Source organism: Chenopodium album, chromosome 16 (assembly GCF_948465745.1).
Source record: "Chenopodium album chromosome 16, dcCheAlbu1.1, whole genome shotgun sequence".
NCBI classification, from domain to species: Eukaryota; Viridiplantae; Streptophyta; class Magnoliopsida; order Caryophyllales; family Amaranthaceae; genus Chenopodium; species Chenopodium album.
In genome coordinates this window covers 33,301,354-33,321,373 of record NC_137849.1, presented here as the reverse complement: position 1 = coordinate 33,321,373, position 20,020 = coordinate 33,301,354, and the positions used below count along the sequence as shown (strand labels likewise).

Genomic DNA, 20,020 nt, shown 5'->3' with positions numbered 1-20,020 from the left:
AAGGTGTCCACTTCATTTGAGCAGGACTTACATAACACTTAACAACAACTAACCTAAGCTTTCTTAAGCACAACTAACATCCCTAGCATCATCAAAACACAACATATGACAACACCCACAACAACACAACCAAACCCTACATTGTTCTCCTGGCATTCCTTAGAGTATCTCTTCCTGTCACCATTCAGAGCTTTGAACTTCAGTTTCATATTGTCATTCTTAGTCAGCAAGCACCATCTTTGGCCACTAAGGTCCTCTACTTCACTTTGCAGTGAACTGATCTCACCCTTCATGAGTTTTTTGTCCAACACCAATTGATTGATCACCTCCCTTTGCCAATCAGTCCCATCATCTTCATCCACCCACTCAAAGCACTTGCAACCCCTGGTTTCTGTTTTGGGATCATAAAACTTGCAAGCCATGAACTTCCTACCAATATTCTCTCTTGTCTATGAGGTAAGCCTAGCCATGGGAATGCCACAGTCACATTTCTTGTATTTTGAAGGTGAAGACCTAATCAAGACATAATTTCCTGCAAATTGACCAAATTAATGAAATGATTACAACATAAAATACTGTAATTACCAACCAATAGTTTCAATTTCATGATTATCACACCCAACAAAAAACCCCCCAATTTAAAATTTTCCTCAAGAACCCTAATTTCTTTTCCAGGAATTAAGTACAAATTATTCCCTTCGCAATTCGTTTTTACCCAATACATCATTCCTACAAACTAATTACGTTACTAATTAATCATGTAATTGAAGATTACTTTGCTAAATTGTTCCAATTGACCAAAGAACTTACCCTTTTTCCGCTTGAAATTTCTTCGCAATTCAACCCAGCAAACCCCAATTACCACACTTAATGAATTCGCAGTTGAATGTTGGATGGAAATTGTGTTTTACTTTGATGCAATTGTTAGGAGAAGGATTATGCACAACAATGATTCAGAGCAAAGGATGAAGAAACATATATAAAGGGAACAATTAGGAACTAGCCGTTGGAGTGGACCCCATTCACGGAAACAGTAATGGAGTAACCCAGCTGATAGTTATTTTTACAGTTAGTGTTTTAAGGTAGTGGTAAAATAAAAATAAATAAATTAATTAATTAAAAAAAATTAAAGGGGTAGTAAATGTGAAGCAAGGTGCTTATACCAATTTGAAGTAGAACAGAAAATGTATATGCCAGTTAAATTATGACACTTACTCCCTCCGTTTTTAAGTACTTGCTCCACTTCGGCCGTTTATAAATACTTGCTTCATTTCATTATTTGGAAAGATTTTACAATATTTAATTAATTTCTCTCACCTAGCGGACCCAACATAAATCATATTTTATTAGGAAAATTTGACTTTTGCTACCACTAGAATACCCCTATTTTACTTTTGCAACCCATCCAAAATTTTTATTTTATTTTACTACCACTTAAAACAGAAAATTATAGATTTTGCTACCACTTAACCTTTTCCGTTACAATTTCCATTTGAGGGACCCATTTATTTAACTCTTTCCACTTTCTTCTTCTTCTCTCTCCATGAACCTCCTCATAGCAGCCCCATCCCAAACTCCCACTCATTCTCCGGCAACACCCCCACCACGCAATCATCAACACTGATCATTACCATCAATCACCATCACCAAGCAGCAAAGAATCTCAGCAATTTGCTAAATTGAAGAAATCTTGGCTTCAAATTAAAATAATTGAGCAAAGGGTTCTCGATTTGGGCTAAATTAATTACGATTTTGGGGGTTATTGATTAATTAATTTGCAAATTTAATTGGGTAGTATTCTTTTGAATTATGATTTGGGGTTAATTTAATTGATTGAAAAGTACAGATTTTGTTAAAATACAAGTTTTACATACAAGAAGAGCGAAAATTCTGGGAAATGGATTGCACCAATGAAGTTCTGGAAGAGTTGATGAATGTGGCCAAGCTTCAAGATGTTCAAGGTTTAAATTGCTTATTCATGGGTAATTTAGTTTTAGTATTTGGGTCTATTTTTATATAAATATTTCCATCTGTCATGGCAAACTTTGCATAATAAAAAAATGTGAAGAAAGAATACAATTTAGTTGAGGAAGACGATGATTTTGGGTAAATGAAGCTTAGATAATTGATAGAAATTAGTTTTGGGGGTCTGATTTTTCTGTGTATACAATTGTTTGCAAATAGTGTACAATTGGAGTTTGCAAATAGCAGTCTGCTGGTGGTTGTTGCCGACAGCTATGGCCGAACAGGGGTGAGATGGGGCTGCTGTGGTCATTGTTGTGGATGGCATTGCCTGAGAATGGGTGGGGTCGGATTAGGGATGGAGTTGCCGTGAGGAGATTCGTGGGGAGAAAAGAAGAATATGGAAGGAGGTGATAAGTGGCCCCACAAATGGAAATATTAATGAAAAAGGTTAAGTGGTAGAAAAACCTATCATTTTCGGGTTTGGATGGTAGTAAAATTAAAAAAGAAAAATAAAAAAAAAAAGATAAATGGGTAGCAAAAGTGAAATAAGGGTGTTATGGTGGTAGCAAAAGTCAAATTTTCTTTTTATTAATTTCATATTCTTTCTCCTCCAATTCTCTCCACTACTTTAACTTTAAACGGAGTACAATTTTTTATTCTTCTACCCACCCACTACCTCCATATTTTACTATTTTCTCTAATTTTTTCTAAAACTCCCAAAAATAGAGCATGTATTTAACAACGGAGGGAGTATTGAAACAGATCAAGAATAGAGAAGTCAATCAACAGTGCGGGCCATGGGGAATTGGGGATATGTAAGGAATTCCCACGCCAAAGCATACTCGGACAAGTCGGCATCTGCGTCAAAATAACCAAAACAAGCAAGCGTGGCATCACCATATCCTCTCATATGAGTCGTAGTTAAAACGATGTACAATACTCATTACCAACAAAATCCGTAACATATATAGCACCTCAAACTTCCAATAATGGCGAAAACTTTCTCGAGCTTCAACAATGGCGAATTCTACAGCGACGTTGTTCAAAGCAGTCTTCATTGCATTAGGAAGCGTTATGGTTGCTACTCTTATCTATACTATCGCCATTGATGGCCTTCCGTTTCGTAAAGACCTCCTTTTCCCGTAATTTTCTTCTTCTTTTTATATAACTTTGAATTTGTGATCGCAATTCACATTTTGTTTTTCAGTTAATTTCATGATGATAAATTTTTTTTTTCTGTTTACTTTCGTGATTGCTTAGCTTTCCAGCAATTTTGAGGACAATTTTTACTGCAAATTTTTGTATTTATGATTGTATTGGAAAATTTAAATGATTGTTATGATGATGTTCGTGTAATTTGAGCTAGTAATATGACAACTGAATTGAGACGGCGTAGACATGTTGTATTGTGTAGCAATAATGATCAGTAGCATTTTCAATAGGGATGTAACTGAGTAGTTCAATTGAGTAATTAATTTTTGCAGAATTATTGGCATTGTTTGGAAAGTGGCTTTTGTTCAATTTTTTTTATAAGGTTTGGATTTTAGCTTATTGGTGGAATCAAATAGCTGAGAAGTATGTCCGGTAAATGGCTTAGGGAGCCAAATTGAAAAGGTTGCGGGCGGCCTCTTCAGCCAAAAATGAAAGGTTGGGGGTATAGTGTTGAAGGTTCTAGTACATGTTTTCGAGTTTGTACTCAGAATTCTTCATTTCATATGGTAAATTGCTAAGGTTCGTTAGTTACAATAGCTCTCAAGTTATACATAAACTTCATCCTAAAAATCTTTGTGTTTAAATTTGAGGTAAAAGAAAGTTACTCTGATGGAACATTCGTGATAGACGTTGAGCTGCATTGCTTGCATTTCCCATGCCTAGGGTCGGAGATTTTTTAGATTTGTTGGGTTAATATTGTTGTTAGCTTATTATGAGATGCATCAGAACAAATATGCTACAGAAGGTAGGCATTTGCCTCAGATGCTTGATTTTCCTGCCTTAACTTAATTGCTTTTGTTTAAAAATCTTGTGCTGTTGTATACCTTTCCCCCCCTTTATTTCCCTGTTGAATAAACTTTGGCAGGCGACTGGTGATAGTTGCCAATAATCATTTTTTGTGATCTTCTGCAGATGGATGGCAGCAACTTTAGTGGACTTCTATATCAATATTTTTGTTTTGGCGGTATGATATGTACATCTCATCACTTACTACTAATTAGGCTTAAACCCCAAGCTATTCTTTATTAAATATTAGAGTTGCACATGAGATCTTTTAGTAAATTAGTTTGTTGTTACTTTCATTGTCATGTTTAGTCAACCTTTCACCAGATGGTACCAGTTACTTTTGGTTTTCTTGCTTTTATGTTGAAAGGGGCTTGATTGCTGTAACAAAAAAAGTAATAAGAAATCTAAAGCTTTGGGATTACCATCATCCGTTAATGAATTATTCTAAAATAAACGTGAAATTTCTAGATTACTTCAAAAAATCTGGTAGTATTCTCAACTAATATGCAAACGTTGTATAACAGTTTGCATTGGGATGTGAGATGTTTAATAATAGTGTACTCTAAATTAGCATTAATCTGTGGCAGATTTTACACATGCTTATGAATGGCAACATACTCTTTATTAGAGGAACCTTAATACTGTTTATCTTGTTCCGGGATTTGGCAAGTAAAATTTTTTTTTTTTAATGGGGGGGAAGAGGGGGGGGGGGGGGGGGGGAGGTAAAATCATATGAACTTCACTCCTGAAACGCCATCCCATCAAACTTTGTTATTAGCAAATGCTTAGTTTGTTAAGAAGTGCCCCAAAGGCCCCCAATTGTTTGAAGTTCACCCTCCTGCCTCCAGTAATAGTGTTTTTGGATCAAATTCTGCTACCGGGGTGTTTTAAGGTGGTGTTTTCATTCTGGTCATCTAGACCATTGTCAACAAGCCTCTACATTATCTACAAAAAGCTTCTTTTTTATTCTTCTAATATTCAACACTTAAAATGCAACATTAGACAAATTTTGGGCAAAATTAAAAATCTGTGTAACTAGATTTTCCTTGTCAATGCACTTCTTATTTTAATTTCTCATTGGTCTAAGAGTGACAGCTGTTTAACCTGCTTTTCATTTCTGCTTGATATCTGTGTAACTTTATGTTCCTTTTCATGATTGACTGCTGCTAAAACTCCATGCTCTTTGTTGAATTAGGCATGGGTTATCTACAAGGAATCAAGTTGGCTCACATCAATAATCTGGGTCATACTTCTGATTTGTTTTGGAAGGTATGTCTTGGTTTATCTGTTCTTCTCATATAATGTACGCCCAGGCCCAGCCCTTTGCATGTCACACGTGGGACATGTAACAAGGCACCCAACAAAATGGGGCTCCAAATTAAAGGCTTTGATGTATCTAATGAGGAATATTTGTTGCAATATTGTATTGTGTTTTTGGTAGTAGCCTAGTGGTTTAACATGTTAAACCAAAATCTAATGTTTAGGTGGTCAAGGGTTTAATTCCTTATTGCTATCATTTTTGTGTGGGTGTGTGTGTGTGTGTTTTTTTTTTGTAATGTTTTTTTTCCTTTTTTCACCCTTCTTCCTCTAAAAGAGAACCTATCCCAAATAATCAAGTATAGAGTATTAGAATTCTGCAAGGAGTCAGCCCAGGCCCATAATTACTTATGCTCGCAGGAAGGCTAAAATGAATTCTCCAGCAACTTGATGCTGAGCTGGAATTCTGTTACAAGTTTGTTAGTGGGTTTGGGGGTAATATAGTAATTTTGGGATTAGTTTGTTATTCCTTATGAGCTGTAAGAATTGGTTAGCAACTGATTATAAATAGAGGTCTTGTAGATGGTGTTGAGTATGCAGAAAGAAATTGAGAGTTGTATTGTGAGAGATTCCTTCCTCTCGAAAGAAGGAGAGTTGTATTGTTGATTAGCAATACATCATATCATTAGTTTGGCTATTTCTCTATTGTGCTTGTGTGCATTATTCCTCTGTTCTGATCCTAGTTCCTAGCAAATTCTACTTTTTTTTTTTTTTTTTTTTTTTTTTTCAAGTTTCAATATTTGACATAAATATGTTAATATTGCAATTTTCATTTTTTAAAATGAGAAATAGATTGAGGGTCTAATAAGTAGCATTGTTCTAATACGTCTATAAAAAAAAAGCAAAAATTAAAAAATGTAGTTACATAATATTTTCATTATTTATTTATGGACCGATCCCTATTTTCTTGCCGTAGCACAGGGCCCTCGTTATTATTGGGACGAGCCTGTGTACACCTTCCATCCAACTTCAAATATCTTACCTTTTATTATAAATCCTTGCCACTTCAATTGTTTTGTACAGTTCCCATTTACAAAAGTTATTGTTTTGGTTAGTGAGGTTGTAGGGTTTCAATTGTTTTATGGCAAGAGATGATATGTTGAAAATGCTAAAACACAAAAAAGACCCTAGAATTTACATAGAGAACCTAGTCCCTTATTTGATGTGGCTGGAAAAATTCATTACTGCCTTCATCCCTTATTTAAAGTCCACTTAGAAATCTGTCAAAAAAATATTTGGCTTTTATGTTAACTGTTAAGTTTGATTGCCTTTTTCTTTTTCTTTTTAATTTATGTTTTAAGTCTTTTTGTGTAGTTATCTCATACTCGTATTTCACCTGTAAATCAGTTCTCTTCTAGAGAAATAAATAAATAAATAAATAAAAACTAATACTGTATGCTGTTGTGTTATTTTTTTTCCTTTTCAGTATTACTACTTGTACATACATTGTCATTCAATTATTCAAGCTTTCAGCTGAAGAATCTGCTCGTGATCCTATGTATCATCTTTTATTGCGACAGCAAGACAAGTGAGCTAATTCTTATTTTCTTATAAAGAAAATAGTATTATTACTTCTTTTTTTCCTTTACTTTGCGGGTTTCATTTTTCTTTCATTGCCATAATCCATAGAAATATCGAATGTCAGGTTTTGATCCTGCAGCCACTAAAAATAACCTTGGCTCTGGGTAAAATTTCGATAGTTCTTATAAGATATTGAATTTTATTCTGTGCTCGGCCGTAGATATTGGCCCTATTTGAATTGATGTTAAGTGTTATTTTCAGGCAGCTAGTATTAAATTGAATATGGACATCAGATATCAGTGTGGCTTCTTCCTATCCGCACCTCAATTCATTCATATCTCGTATTTTCTGTGTTAAATCTGTTCTTATTCTTCATCCTCTCCCTTTTCTCTCTTATTATACCCCCCCTAAATTTTCTTTTTCCATCTTCAATAATCAATATTAGTCCCCACTTAAGGTAGCTAACAGTCTAATCTTTGATAAAATTTCTGTGAAACCATTTAAGGAGAGATTATACATTATGAAAAAGGTGGAGTTGCAATCAATACTCCTACGTGAATTGAAGTTGTGGTTTTGTTTTGTTTTTTATTTTTTATTATTTTTTTTTTATTTATTATTTTTTTTTTCAGCTATTGGCTGAGAACAAGCAACTAACTTTCTATATACGGGTATCTTCCTCAACAGGAAAGATGCATTTAGTGGAAGCGCACTTCATTTGATCGCTGCAAAAGTTATTTTCAGTGCTCTAGGCTTCCTTATGCTTGGAACCTTGGTTTACACTCTTATAACTAATGGTTCACCTTTCAAGAAGGAGCTTTTTATACCGTAAGCTTCTCTCATTCTGCCGATATATACCCTAATTGGATTTTCCTAGTGATTGTTAACTTATATTTAATCTGAATAAGTAATATGACAATTTAACAGAAATAGTTAACTCTTTTATGAGGTATCTTGATGTACTGTAACTTACCTCTGTGCTTTCTTCTCAGCTTTTGGGATTAGAGCAGTAACTTATTTCTGCTTACCATTTGACTACTACTCATTTTCTTTATTGTATCTAATATAAACTAATATCAGCTTAATGAGTCATTCATTTGAACCAAACTCATTGATCACTTTGGTATGAGAGGCATTGTTTTCTATGGACCCATGTTATAATAATGCATCAGATGACAAAGGTTAAAGTGAGATACCATGGAGTTACTAATTACTAGTGCAAATATTTTTAGCTGGGTTATTTCTTCAGTGGAAATATTTTGGCAACAGAATGGTATGTGTGGTAGAAGTTATTGTTCCTTTTGTTGAATATATTAAAGTTTTAAGCAATGTCATTTTTGTCTTGGAGTTCCCTCTTTCCTACGGGTTCGGTGTGGTGTGTGAGAGAGGTCGCAGGTTGGTCGTGGAGTCAGCTGCCCATCTTTCTCTTGACCATGGGTTGGGTGTGGAGCTTGCAGCCCATCTCACTTATGAGCTCCCTTTTGTGCGCTGGTATCCTGTTTTGGTTGACAAATCTACTTTTTCTTGAATTGTCTTCATATCTCCCTCTTTATGAACATTCATGATAATCATATTAATTAACAGTCCTTATGATGGAGGTTAGTAGGTTACTTCCTTTTGTATGGTTCATTTCTTTGTCTCTTTGTGAATAATAGATTATGTGTAATTAATTATTGCAATTATGTTTAGCATGTATTCTTGTGTATATTGCTTACAAAAGAATTAAACTTTTTATATTCCTCTCAAATTAGTTGGCACATCAGAGTTTTCCAATATATCATCTGATTTTGAGACTAGAAATATGTACACAATTCAATCTCTTTTCTACTATTATTCTCATTCTTCTCCTTTGTAATATTTTGGGCATAAATTTGTGACTTAAACACTCACCCAAAATTGCTTTTGTGAGACTGAGAGTGTGTTGAGTGGACCTTAGGGAACAAATCGGTGAAAACTATTGCACCCCAGTCGTACAGATTATCACTTTCAAGTTAGTGGTTCTTAATTGTCACGACACAACATCTTTTCAAGTTTTGTTTCTTATGTAGCTTTGAAACTCTGTCAACACCTTGTCTGTAAAAGGATCTTTGTGTTAGAAGTGTTGAAGGAATGGAAGTAAATAGCTCATAGGTTAACTAATTTATCATTGCCTTGTCTTTAAAGGGATCTTTGTGTTAGAAGTGTTGAAGGAATGGAAGTGAATAGCTCATTACTTTGGCAATGCCCAAATTGTCAACACCTCATCCTCAAAAGTTTTGCTGATAGCCTCTTTAATTTGTACTAAGGGTAACTTTAAGGAATACCATGTAAAACCTGAAAGTTGTGTTGGTTATTTGGTTTTTCGTACTTATAATAATATTTCTTATCGAAACAGTTTTTATTTTACTTTTTTGTAATCAATTGTTATTGTATTCTGAATGTAGAATTTTTATATATATGCAGATGGATGGTAGCAACGCTCATTGATTTCTACATCAATGTTGCAGTTTTATCGGTACTGTTTCTTCATCTCCTCTGTAAATGTCAAATATTTGATCGGTTTTTGTTCTTCCCTTTAGCATTGCATATTCCTTTTAGATATAATAAAATTGTCCAATGATCTTAAATATTCCTTTTAGATATAATAAAATTGTCCAATGATCTTGTGCTTCATGATGCTTCCTGTCATTAAGGGACTGATTTTATCCAACTGTTAGATTGATGCTATAACTCAGTTGGGTATTGAACTGATGATTGCATATGAATGGAAATTATGCCATTTCTATTACCCGAATTGAGTGGTTTGACACTTGCATAGCTCTTATAAAGTTTCCCATTATTAGTGGCAATAGATCTTGGTGCTCCTCCGTAGGAAGACTAGGAACTGAAATTAATAATATCCATGTCCTTTTCTTCCAAATGTTCTCTCATGTGTCCCTGGATATAACTAAAGCTGATGCCATTGGTCAATAGCATTTTTTTTATGCAGAAAAGTAACTGCCACCTCTGCTTCATGTGATTGCAGATTTGGGTTGGCTACAAGGAATCAAGCTGGTTAAATGCAGTCATCTGGATTACTTTGTTAATATGTTTTGGCAGGTAAATTCTCTTAAGCTTCTTGTTTCCTTACATCTTGTAGCTACGGTTACATTACCAAAATTGCCTCGCTGTTGTATTCTGTGGGTTTCTCTTGCAACCTTTAGCATAGCATATTCTTATGGATTAAGCTGATTTTTTTTTTTTTTTTTAGCATTTTCTGTGAGACATGGTGATTCACATCATTACTCACTTCAATTTTAATCAGTAGCATAGATATTAGCAGAAAGGCCTGTTCTGTTTTTTACATAATAAGTGCTGCAGCGAAACTACTCCCAACAAGCGCTAACAAACTCTTATCTCTAAATTGATATACACCATCCGATGATGATATAGATAATCAAGAAAAAACAATCAATTATTCCATATCTTGTATTGCTAAAGCTCCCTAGTTGTTTTGTATGGTTTAGAAGATGTGTACATTAATGAGAGCGTGCTATGTTTATTCACCTCTTTTGTGGCGCCTACCTTGAATATCTTTCTCTTTATATATGACAAGCCTATTTTTCTTTCTATGTAAAGTACAAACCTGCTAATTGGTTATTATGTTCTGCCCTGTGTTCCATGGATCATGCATTCATGCCCATATACGTAGTCCTGTTCTATTTTGGGGTGAGGGGTCTGTTGCATAAGATCATTCAATCTTTGTCACGCTAATTTTATCACAACTAGAGGTACACTATTTTAAGATAAAGCAAGGGAAGAACTCAATCAATTTTTGTTCTTCCCTTGCTTTATCTTAAAACAACCTCCAACTCAAATAATCATAAATAATCTCTAACTCAAGTAAACACCCTCTTGCATTGTACCTCTAGTTGTACCTCTAGCTTCTTTGTTGTTAAACAAGTTGAGGAACCTTGATAACTTTATACTTAAATGTGAACATGTGCTATTTTTTATTTTAAGCAACTAATTTCATCTTCCTGCTTTTCAGCATTTCGACCTGTGGATATGTCGTGCGGCAATTTTGTTTGCTCTCTCCTTATGATCCCTTGTACCTTGTTCTGTTGAACCACCTTCATAGGCAAGTCTAATGTCTATTTTCCATATTTTCTTCCAATATATTCTATTTTCTATAGGCAAGTCTAATGTCTAACTTTGTAACATCTGCTGTCTTTACACTATATTCTATTGATGCTGTTGAAATCATTCAAATGTATCTGGGTGTGATGGTAGGACAAGCAAGCTGGAAACTTCCTCTGTGAATCTATTCAATCTGAATTATGAAACAGACTATCTTGTATCAAAGATTGCAATTATACACTAGACGAATAGCAATTAAAGTAAAGGAAACTTTTGTGAATAAATCTCTCTATGAATACTTGTCAAAGTTATATTTTCAATGTTCTGGACCTTTGCTAATTTTTTTTGTCAAATACTTATTCTACTGGCATAACATGGAATCAATTATTAGAATTGAGTGGAATAGTGTTAGAACCTGGTTCATGGGTATACTTCGGTCTATTCTTGCCGCTCAATGATGATCAAAAGGGTCCTACTCTGGTACTCTACTCTCCCTTCATAATTTAAGCCCAATGATGTCAAGCTTCTATATGAGGCTGAGTAAAAAGATAGTCCATCCATCCCAAAATTTGCAAAATTCATTTTACTCCTGCTTTCTTCAAATTTTATTGAAAATTTTCACTATTTGTTATCCAAATATATATTTTTATCACTCATATCATTGTTATTTACAACTCTTCTGAATTCTGACATCTACATCTAGTAATGAAATGTTTCATTTAGCAACCATGTTTGACAACGGGGTGTAGTGCTATCCTTTTCTTTTCATGTTCTTGGATACATGCTGCCATGCTGGCCCTTGTTAATGCTTTGGGTTTGAGATACCTTTGAGCTGTGATTAGTATTGCCAAATACTGAATAGAGAACACTGCAGAACAAAGACTTTATTTTTTTATTTTTTATTGCGTCCTTATTGGCTTATTTTTCTCCCTACACCACCACTTTGTCTGTACAAACAATCTGGACCACCTATCTGCCAATTTATGTTGAAAAATTTTACTTATGCAAGAAACTTATAGAATCGATGGTTTCAGATGAAGGAAAGAAAAAAAAAAAAAAAAAAAAAAAAAAAAAAAAAAAAAAAAAAAAAACATGTTAGACACTAGTGAATAGCTGCTCATCATTTCAAGAGGTGTATATTATTTATGATTATCTGAGTTGGAGATTGTTTCATCAGGCAGCCTGATATTTATACTGCCTTCAATTTTTCTGCTGTGTTTTAGGCTTTTGCACAAGGAATTAGGGTTCTCGTATTTATCTGAGGTAGTTTTTTTCTTTCATACTAATCCCCAAAAGAAGATACTAGTTTCAAACTCTTTTATTTACTTTGTTTTTCACTGGTGGGAGATTGAAGTAATCATGGTTTTATTACGACCAATGTCGGGGAAAGCTAAGAGCTGTTTCCGAGTAATGCACTCTATAACATCAACTGTACAGAACAAATTGGAAAATGTTAAAGTTCTAGAGAATATGGAGGTGATATAAGGTAAAACATAGGTGCATGCCCTGTCTATGATCTTTTTCAAATTGGGGATTTCTAAAAAAACAAAACCTACATGACAAATTGACAACCGAAACAAGATGTTTTCTGGTGGATAGTATTATATAAGACAACTATGATCTGAATGAACTGTCTTGTGTTGCTTGTTTTCATGCCCGGTTAAAATCTGGCTACATACATGGTTATTACCGTTTCATTGTATGAATTATCATATACACTGCACTACTTTGGTTAGCTTATTGTAAATTGGTAATTCCTGCAAACTTGATCATAAGTAGAGAACTACAAGGTAAATTAAGCTCTCTGCTCGGTTCAAGGTAAAGAGGGTTGAAGATTGTAAGGAAATTTATTACGCTATTGTCAATAGATTCTTACATGAAGATATTGCTGCAAAAACCCAAAATGGAATTTCAATTCGATTAGAATCAAGAAACAGAAATTTTTTAGGCATGCTCTGATGAAAATTGATCCCTTATGTTGCCTACAAGACAAGAAATACAGGAAATTATTGCAAGTACAGCTAATTATGCCATATATCAGTGATTACTAGTATTTGAACAATATTATTGATACTCCTCTTGATGTATTGCTCGCGTCTTATCTTTTTTCTCATAATTTCATCTAGTCAAATTTTCAATAATGTTATTCATCTTCATATTGACCAACAATGAACATTAGTCCTTATTGTGTTGAAGTTATTTGTGGCAGGGCAGAAAGCAGATATGAGACGACAACGGTATGGTAAATCAAAGTTACAGAAAAGCTATTCTACCCACCTTGACTACTACGGAGCACCAATATTCTGATGAATGGTTTGAATTCTCAAATATTCAATTGTATTCCAACACTAGTGTGATACTCAAATTTTAAACATGTATAATATCTATTATCTCTATTATATAAGTGGGGGATGGAGTGAAAAATTGGTGTCCAAAATATAGACTGCCAACAATATCCTCTTTCACTAAATTTTTTATTTTAAAAAAATACTTAAATTGATATACTTTTTTTAAAAAAAATTATAAAACAATGATTATAAATCTTGACATTATTAGAGAAATTTAATGCAATAAAAAAAAGGTTTAGTGTATTAGATTACATGTCATGCACGGTGATTTATAGTTATATACTAGTTTAGAACTCGTGTTGTGTACGGTTATATAATAGTATTTTATTATTTGTTTATTAAGAAGTGTACAAAACCGAATCATTGCAAGTAAAAAAAAACATAATAAAAACAATGCAATAAAGTGATAAACATATTCATGTATGATATACTATAAGGCGTAATCATATAATTTTGCAATAATGAGGTGGAAGAAATTAGTGGAATAGTGTTGTGAAATTATGTAAGGTTGTTATAGAAGTAAATATGCATATAAGAATTGTAAATGTATATAAAGTCGGTTCAATTTATCTTTATTATACTGTATCAATTTTGAATGTAGAGCTCCCTAGTCCCTATGAATGAAAATTAGGTGCCTTTTGGGCCCTAAGAAAAATCGGTTCGTTTATTTGAATTATATTTTTAAGAAAATAAATAAATAAGTACTCCCTACGTCTTATAATATAGTTTTTGTTTTACTAAATTTAGACATCCAAAATATTATTCCTATTTCTATATTTGGATAGTATGTAAAAACCATTGTATCCTCATTTTTTTTAACTTTATTCATTGTATATCCTAAATTACCCTTGAATTTTGCACATATCTTGTACTTTTTTCCACTTTTCTCTCTCTAACTTTTGTTTATAATTGTAATTTTCACTTTTATTAATGTACTTCATCCACTTTCTCTTTTTATTTCTTAAATACTGTGAAAAACACAAACTGGTACAATATTATGGGACGAAGGGTGTAGGAGTTAATTAATTATGAATACTTTCGACAATATCTACTCTATTAATAGTATTTCGGTGAATCTAAATATCTAACTATAATGGACTGTTAATCTAGTGAATCTAACTATTATGTACCGTTAATCTAGTCTAATTAAGAGTAATATAAACATGCACGTCATATATACTACCTCCGTTTTTTATTAATTGACACGTTTTGACTTTAGCACTATTCACAGACGTCCCTTTGACTATGTTTAGTGATTTTTACGTGAAAAAAAAATATAGTCAAGTGAGATCTTGTTAGATTCGTGACAATACATATTTTCAAAATATCAACTTTTTATAATTTTTGCTTATCGGTAATTAAAGATATTAATGATTGAATTTATGTTTTGGCAAACGTGACAAAAAAAACGAGTCAATTAAAAAAAAAAACGGAGGAAGTATTGAGTTTGTTAATTTAAAATACAATTTACTAATATCCTATTTCATAGAGGGCGCCCCCATTCATTTTTATGATGAACAAGGTTTGTTCATCTTGTGGCAAAAGCGTAATAAAGTAAAACAGTGGAATGCACACATAGGTGCTTAATTGTAATATATGGGTTTCATGCTGGCAGGTAGATGTGGGTGATGATACATTTGGATTTAACGCCATTACTTCACCGTTTACTGATGAAAATTGGTTGGCAACAGTCCTGGAGTAATTAATTTTTGACCTTTTATCACATGGGAAGTAGTTGGAGTGCTTGTTTGTAGAGAAACGATTAGTTCAAAGAGGATCCATAGTGACCAACAATGGCGACAAGGAGTGCGACGCCAAGGGTATCAGCTTGAATCTGGTTCGTCAATCTATTTCAGCAACTTGGTGTGTTCCATAAGCATGTTTATTTAATCTGGGTTTGTATAGAATTGTATACTAGGTGGTTGGTGCTACATGTAATTTGATTTGTATGTTGGTTTTTCTTAAAGATCCGTAGTCAACTGTGGTCACATATTCGGATTATATATGTTAACCTATATGAATTGTGATTATAATAAGATTATGTGCATTGAAATTATCTTATTGATTTTAACATATCAAGTAGAAAAGTGGCAGTGTTTAATTACATATTTTATCATAACTTGGTTATATCAAGTAGATAGATGGCGTGTTTAATTACAAATTTTATAATCACTTGTGTAGGTATTAATTTTATAGATTCAAGACCCCATTACAATTTTAGCCATGATCGGCTATTCGATACTTTGATATGGATTACTTTAAAAATAAAAATTAATCCTTAATTTACTTTACAGAGGGATTATTATGTAACAATACTTTGATATTTGGTGTATGTAGTTCTCATGGTATGTGATTAGTATGGATTTATGTGATCAGTGTGTGTACAACACTGTAGGTATAACTTGGTTGCAATGGATAGTGGTGTCCAATCTTCGGTAATCAAGTCTGGTAATGAAAATGGTGTGTGTGTTATGGGTAGCGGGGTTAGAGGTCGGGATCTTGGAATTCATCAAGCGGTTGAGAGTAACATGGCTTGGTGTACATCTAGTGTTGGTGTGATTGTTCCATCTGTAGGGGTAGGTGGTGGTTTTACTCCCTCTGATAGCACTAATGATGAAAGTATTGATTTGAGGTCACCAATATAGAGTTTTGAGACATTAGAAACAGTGGTTGGAAGTAATCACAATAGTGTTGTCACATATGTGGAAGAACCAAAAGTTGGGATGGTCTTCATGTCATGGCAAGACGTTGAAGCATTTTACAAAGAATATGGTGAGCAAAAGGGTTTTGGATTGAGTAGGGTTCAAGGTGTGTATTCGAAAGGTGAGGGGAGGGATAGAATATCTACAACATGGCGGTGTGAGTGTTACGGGAGGCCTGATATGAGGGGGTAAAGGGAGGCCAAAAAGAGGGCCAAGGCTATGGGTGTATGTGGTTCAGGAGGAGTTGTTGGTGGAGTGGAGTTTGAGGATGAGTTGAGTTGCAGTAAAAGGAGGTCAAAGAAATGTGAATGTAAAGCAAAGGTTTATGCTAGCCTGAATCGGCAGGGGCAGTGGGAAATTAAGGGTGTTGAGTTGGAACATTCAAACCACACCCCTAAACCTAGTGATGTGAAGCTGGTGAAAGAGTATCGAATGAAAAACTTTAATTCTAGGGCAAGAAAGAGGTTAGAGAATTATCTTAACGTGGGTGTACCTTTGTCTCAAATTCATAGGTGTTTTAGCACGGAGATGGGAGGGTCGAATCCTTTGTCTTGCAATGTGAAAGACCTTCAGCATGAGGTTTACAAAAGCAGGAGATTAAAGATAGAGGGGGGTGATTTAGTAGCAATGATGACATATTTTCAGGAGATGCAAGCTGCCAACCATAACTTTTTTCATTCTCAACGGTTGGATGGGGAAGGAAGGCTGAAAGACGTGTTGTGGGTGGATGCTCGAAGCCGGGCTGCCTATGAGGAGTTTGGAGATGTTGTATGTTTTGATGCAACCTATCTGACAAATGAGTACGACCTTCCATTTGTTAATTTTGTTGGGGTTAATCACTACGGTCAGTCCATATTGCTAGGATGTGCTCTTGTATCCTTTGAAGATTGTGACACATACCGGTGGGTGTTTGAGCAATGGTTACAATGTATGAACGATACCGCGTCCAAAGCAATACTCACTGATCAGGCAGCGGCCATGAGGAAGCCACTTGAGGAGGTGATGCCAACAGCCCAACATCGCTGGTGCATATGGCACATAATGCGCAAGTTCCCGAAAAACTAGGTAAATGTGAAAGGTTAGATTGAAACTAAAGTTTTTTTTTTTCTCCACCTAATTTCACATGTTGCTTTTTATATAATTCATAACACTGATGTTTGTCTGATAGGTACCAAGACTTGAAAGTTGATTTGAAGAAAGTTGTATATGAGAGTTTTACAGTACTGGAGTTCGAGAACAGATGGAATGCGTTAATTCTTGAGTATAAGGTGCAAAGCAATGACTGGCTTTGCGGTTTGTATTTGGAACGTCATATGTGGGTACTTTCTTTCATGAGAAACTACTTTTGGGCAAGTATGAAGACAACACAGAGAGTGGAAAGTATAAATAGTTTCTTTGACGGTTTCCTTACGCGCAACACAAAGCCTTTTGAATTTCCACAAAAGTATGCAGTAGCAATGGACAAACGAGTTGGTGATGAGACGGATGTCGATGCAAAATTCTCGAAGTACATTCGAAGACTCGTAAGTGGTTTCAATGTAGAAGTTGTGTTTCAGAAGATATACACCGACACCAAGTTCCAAGAGGTGCAAAATGAATGTACACGACTGATGTATAGCTACCCACGAGAAGAGATTCAAGTATCAGATACACTTATTCAATATTTGATTGAAGATCGTGTGTGGGTTGTGCCAGAGGGTAAAAGTGAGGACATAATCACTGACAAGAAAAGGTTTTATTCTGCCACTTTCAACACGGAAACAAAAGTCGTCTATTGTGATTGTCAGAAATTTGAGACTAGTGGCATTATGTGTAGGCATATCATTAGGTTCAAGGACATAACCAGATTGTTGACATCCCCCGACAACATATTATGAATAGGTAGAGGAAAGATATACTAAGGAAGCACACATACGTGAAGGTATCTTACGATGACCCAGAGAAGACATTGGAGGGGAAAAGATTTAATACACTAATGAATGTGTTTAAGCCAATATGTGAGGAGGCTGCGATGGTGAATGACGAGGTAGTTTCAATGGTGCTTGATTCTCTGGGGAAACTGAAGTCCGATGTTAGGCAATGCAGCAAGCAAAAGTTAGCGCAAACAGTCCCGTTAATGTACCCAGAAGACAATGGTCCACCATTTCAACCTACTTTTGATGACAATGGTACTACAACTACGTTGCAACAACCAATTGATGTGGGAGTTAAAGATCCAGTGCCAAAGCACAGGGGAAGGGGAAGGCCAAAAGGTTCACGCAACAAGGGACTAGCAGAGATTGGGTATAAGAAGCCATGGCAGAAGAAGGTCCAGGTACTTTGATTGTCTTTGTTTCTACCCATGGTTGTGTTTGTGTTGGTCTTTACTGGTGTGTTACCCTCCATCATCTAAGGGAGTCCTGCTAATCACTCACAGGCAAACCCTTGTTTGGATAACGGTGACACCGGAGGGGGAGATGAAGCTGTGTCCACTAACAAGCCCAAGAAGATGAGCGTAGGATATACTCTGTGGCCTTATATGTTCTTTTCTCATTCAATTTAATTTTAATACCCCTTAGGCAATCATCTCCATTCCTCTTAAGTCATATTTCATTGTTTTTTGGTATAGGTTGGGCGTAATGGCCCTCCTCAAGTAGCCGCAGAGACTAATCCTTTGGAATTTATTGCAGAAGATGATATACTGTTGGAAGTTCTTGATATAAAACTAGAGTGTTGGGAAAAATAAGAGAGAGAGAAAAACAAATGAAAGGGAAAAAGTCCCACATTAATTGGGGAGGAAGGTTTTTCCTTGTTTTTATATTGTAGTGCTTTAGCACTTCTTAGTTGAGTGAGTTGGAGGTGTGTGTTACTCCACACACACGCGCGCGCGTGCGCGCCGAGCCGGGTCGGGTCGGGGTCGGGCCTCGGGACTTGGGACTTGGGGTCTTGGGGAATGCGATGCGCGGGCGTGGGTCCTTGTTATCTTTTTGGAGAAATTTTATTTCCTTTTTCTTGTTAACAGAATATTCCCAAGTATCTGTTTTTGACTGTTGGGATTTTCTGACTGTTGTGGGAATTAATCAGCCATTAATCCCTTGATTTTAGCTGATTAATTCACTCCCTTGTTTCTTGCCTCGGTTGTTGACTGACCAAATTAATCTGGTCATTTTCTTGACCAGATTCTTCCCACCTTTTATGCTTCCCGTTTTTCCTCTTCAGCCTATAAATGCTCGAAGGTTTTCTCAGTCTTAACAGACAACACTATCAGTCTCCTCTCTTCTCTAAAAATTATCCAAACACATGCTCTTTTCGTTCTGTTTTCTGGGCAAGTATTCCGAGTTCCAGTCGGGTTTGTGAGTGCACATAAACTCCGGCGCCGTGCTTATCCTGGAGGGCGACCGCAATTGTCTACTGCACCGGGAGGTAGCGCGGAATCGTCTTTTAGGTCAGTGGTTCTCCACGACGCGGCTATTGTCGGTTTGGTTCTCGAATTAAGAGATAAGTTAATTCTGTTTTATTGCTTATTAGTATAACAATCTAAAAGACGATTATGGCTTCCAAATTCCTTGTTCCTGATATGTCTAAACTAGAACCCCTTGATGGAAAGAATTATAAACGTTGGGCTGTTAGGATGCATTTTTATTTGGAGCAGATTGATGTTGCATATATTCTTGATGTTGTTGTTGAACCTGTTGATAAAGATGATTTGTCTGAATCTGAGATTAAGTTTTCTAAGGATGATAGAACTTGTAAGGGCATGTTGTTGCATTATATGTCGAATAGTTTGTTGGATATTTATATGGGTTTTTATCATGCTAAGGATATTTGGGATGCTTTAGAGAAAAAATATGGAACTGATGATGCTGGTACTAAACGTTATTGTGTTAGTTTGGTTACGTTTTCAAGTTGTTGATGATAAGTCTATTATTGATCAGATTCATGCTTATGAGAGTGTTTGTATTAATATGGCTGCTGAAGGTCTGTCTATTTGTGATACTACCCTTGCTATTGTTCTGATTGAGAAACTCTCTCCCTCTTGGAAGGATTTTCGTAACCAACTCATGCACAAAAAGAAAGACCTAACCTTAGAGGAAC

The 20,020-nt window shown here is 35.1% G+C and overlaps 2 protein-coding genes across 4 annotated transcripts; both read left to right on the top strand.

Moving 5' to 3' along the window:
* The first annotated feature begins 2,865 nt into the window (after positions 1–2,865).
* On the top strand, positions 2,866–13,343 carry LOC145586388 (uncharacterized). 3 transcript variants are annotated; one of them, XM_081643219.1, is made up of 10 exons: positions 2,866–3,107; positions 4,090–4,141; positions 5,159–5,232; positions 6,707–6,808; positions 7,486–7,626; positions 9,241–9,292; positions 9,803–9,876; positions 10,808–10,897; positions 12,120–12,159; positions 13,106–13,343. In XM_081643219.1, exons 1-10 carry the CDS (start codon positions 2,983–2,985, stop codon positions 13,121–13,123), a joined length of 768 nt encoding a protein of 255 aa, XP_081499345.1. In that variant the 5' UTR covers positions 2,866–2,982; the 3' UTR covers positions 13,124–13,343. The 3 variants fall into 3 exon arrangements, with proteins under 3 accessions (XP_081499345.1, XP_081499347.1, XP_081499346.1); XM_081643221.1 differs by lacking the exon at positions 12,120–12,159 and having other exon boundaries at positions 2,872–3,107; positions 13,111–13,343; XM_081643220.1 differs by lacking the exon at positions 12,120–12,159 and having other exon boundaries at positions 2,874–3,107; positions 13,106–13,342.
* A 2,822-nt stretch (positions 13,344–16,165) lies between these two features.
* Positions 16,166–17,823, top strand: LOC145584092 (protein FAR-RED IMPAIRED RESPONSE 1-like). The gene is made up of 2 exons (XM_081641021.1): positions 16,166–16,971; positions 17,115–17,823. Exons 1-2 carry the CDS (start codon positions 16,166–16,168, stop codon positions 17,821–17,823), a joined length of 1,515 nt encoding a protein of 504 aa, XP_081497147.1.
* The last annotated feature ends 2,197 nt before the right edge of the window (positions 17,824–20,020 follow it).

What these genes read in the sequence shown, in the direction of transcription:
- LOC145586388 (XM_081643219.1), top strand. Translation starts at nt 2,983, where the DNA reads ATGGCGAATTCTACAGCGACGTTGTTCAAAGCAGTCTTCATTGCATTA. An exon ending in TCAATGTTGCAGTTTTATCG is followed by an intron (nt 9,293 to 9,802) that starts GTACTGTTTCTT and finishes ATGTGATTGCAG; the next exon opens with ATTTGGGTTGGCTACAAGGA. An exon ending in TTGTTAATATGTTTTGGCAG is followed by an intron (nt 9,877 to 10,807) that starts GTAAATTCTCTT and finishes CCTGCTTTTCAG; the next exon opens with CATTTCGACCTGTGGATATG.
- LOC145584092 (XM_081641021.1), top strand. Translation starts at nt 16,166, where the DNA reads ATGGGTGTATGTGGTTCAGGAGGAGTTGTTGGTGGAGTGGAGTTTGAG. An exon ending in CCAACAGCCCAACATCGCTG is followed by an intron (nt 16,972 to 17,114) that starts GTGCATATGGCA and finishes TTTGTCTGATAG; the next exon opens with GTACCAAGACTTGAAAGTTG.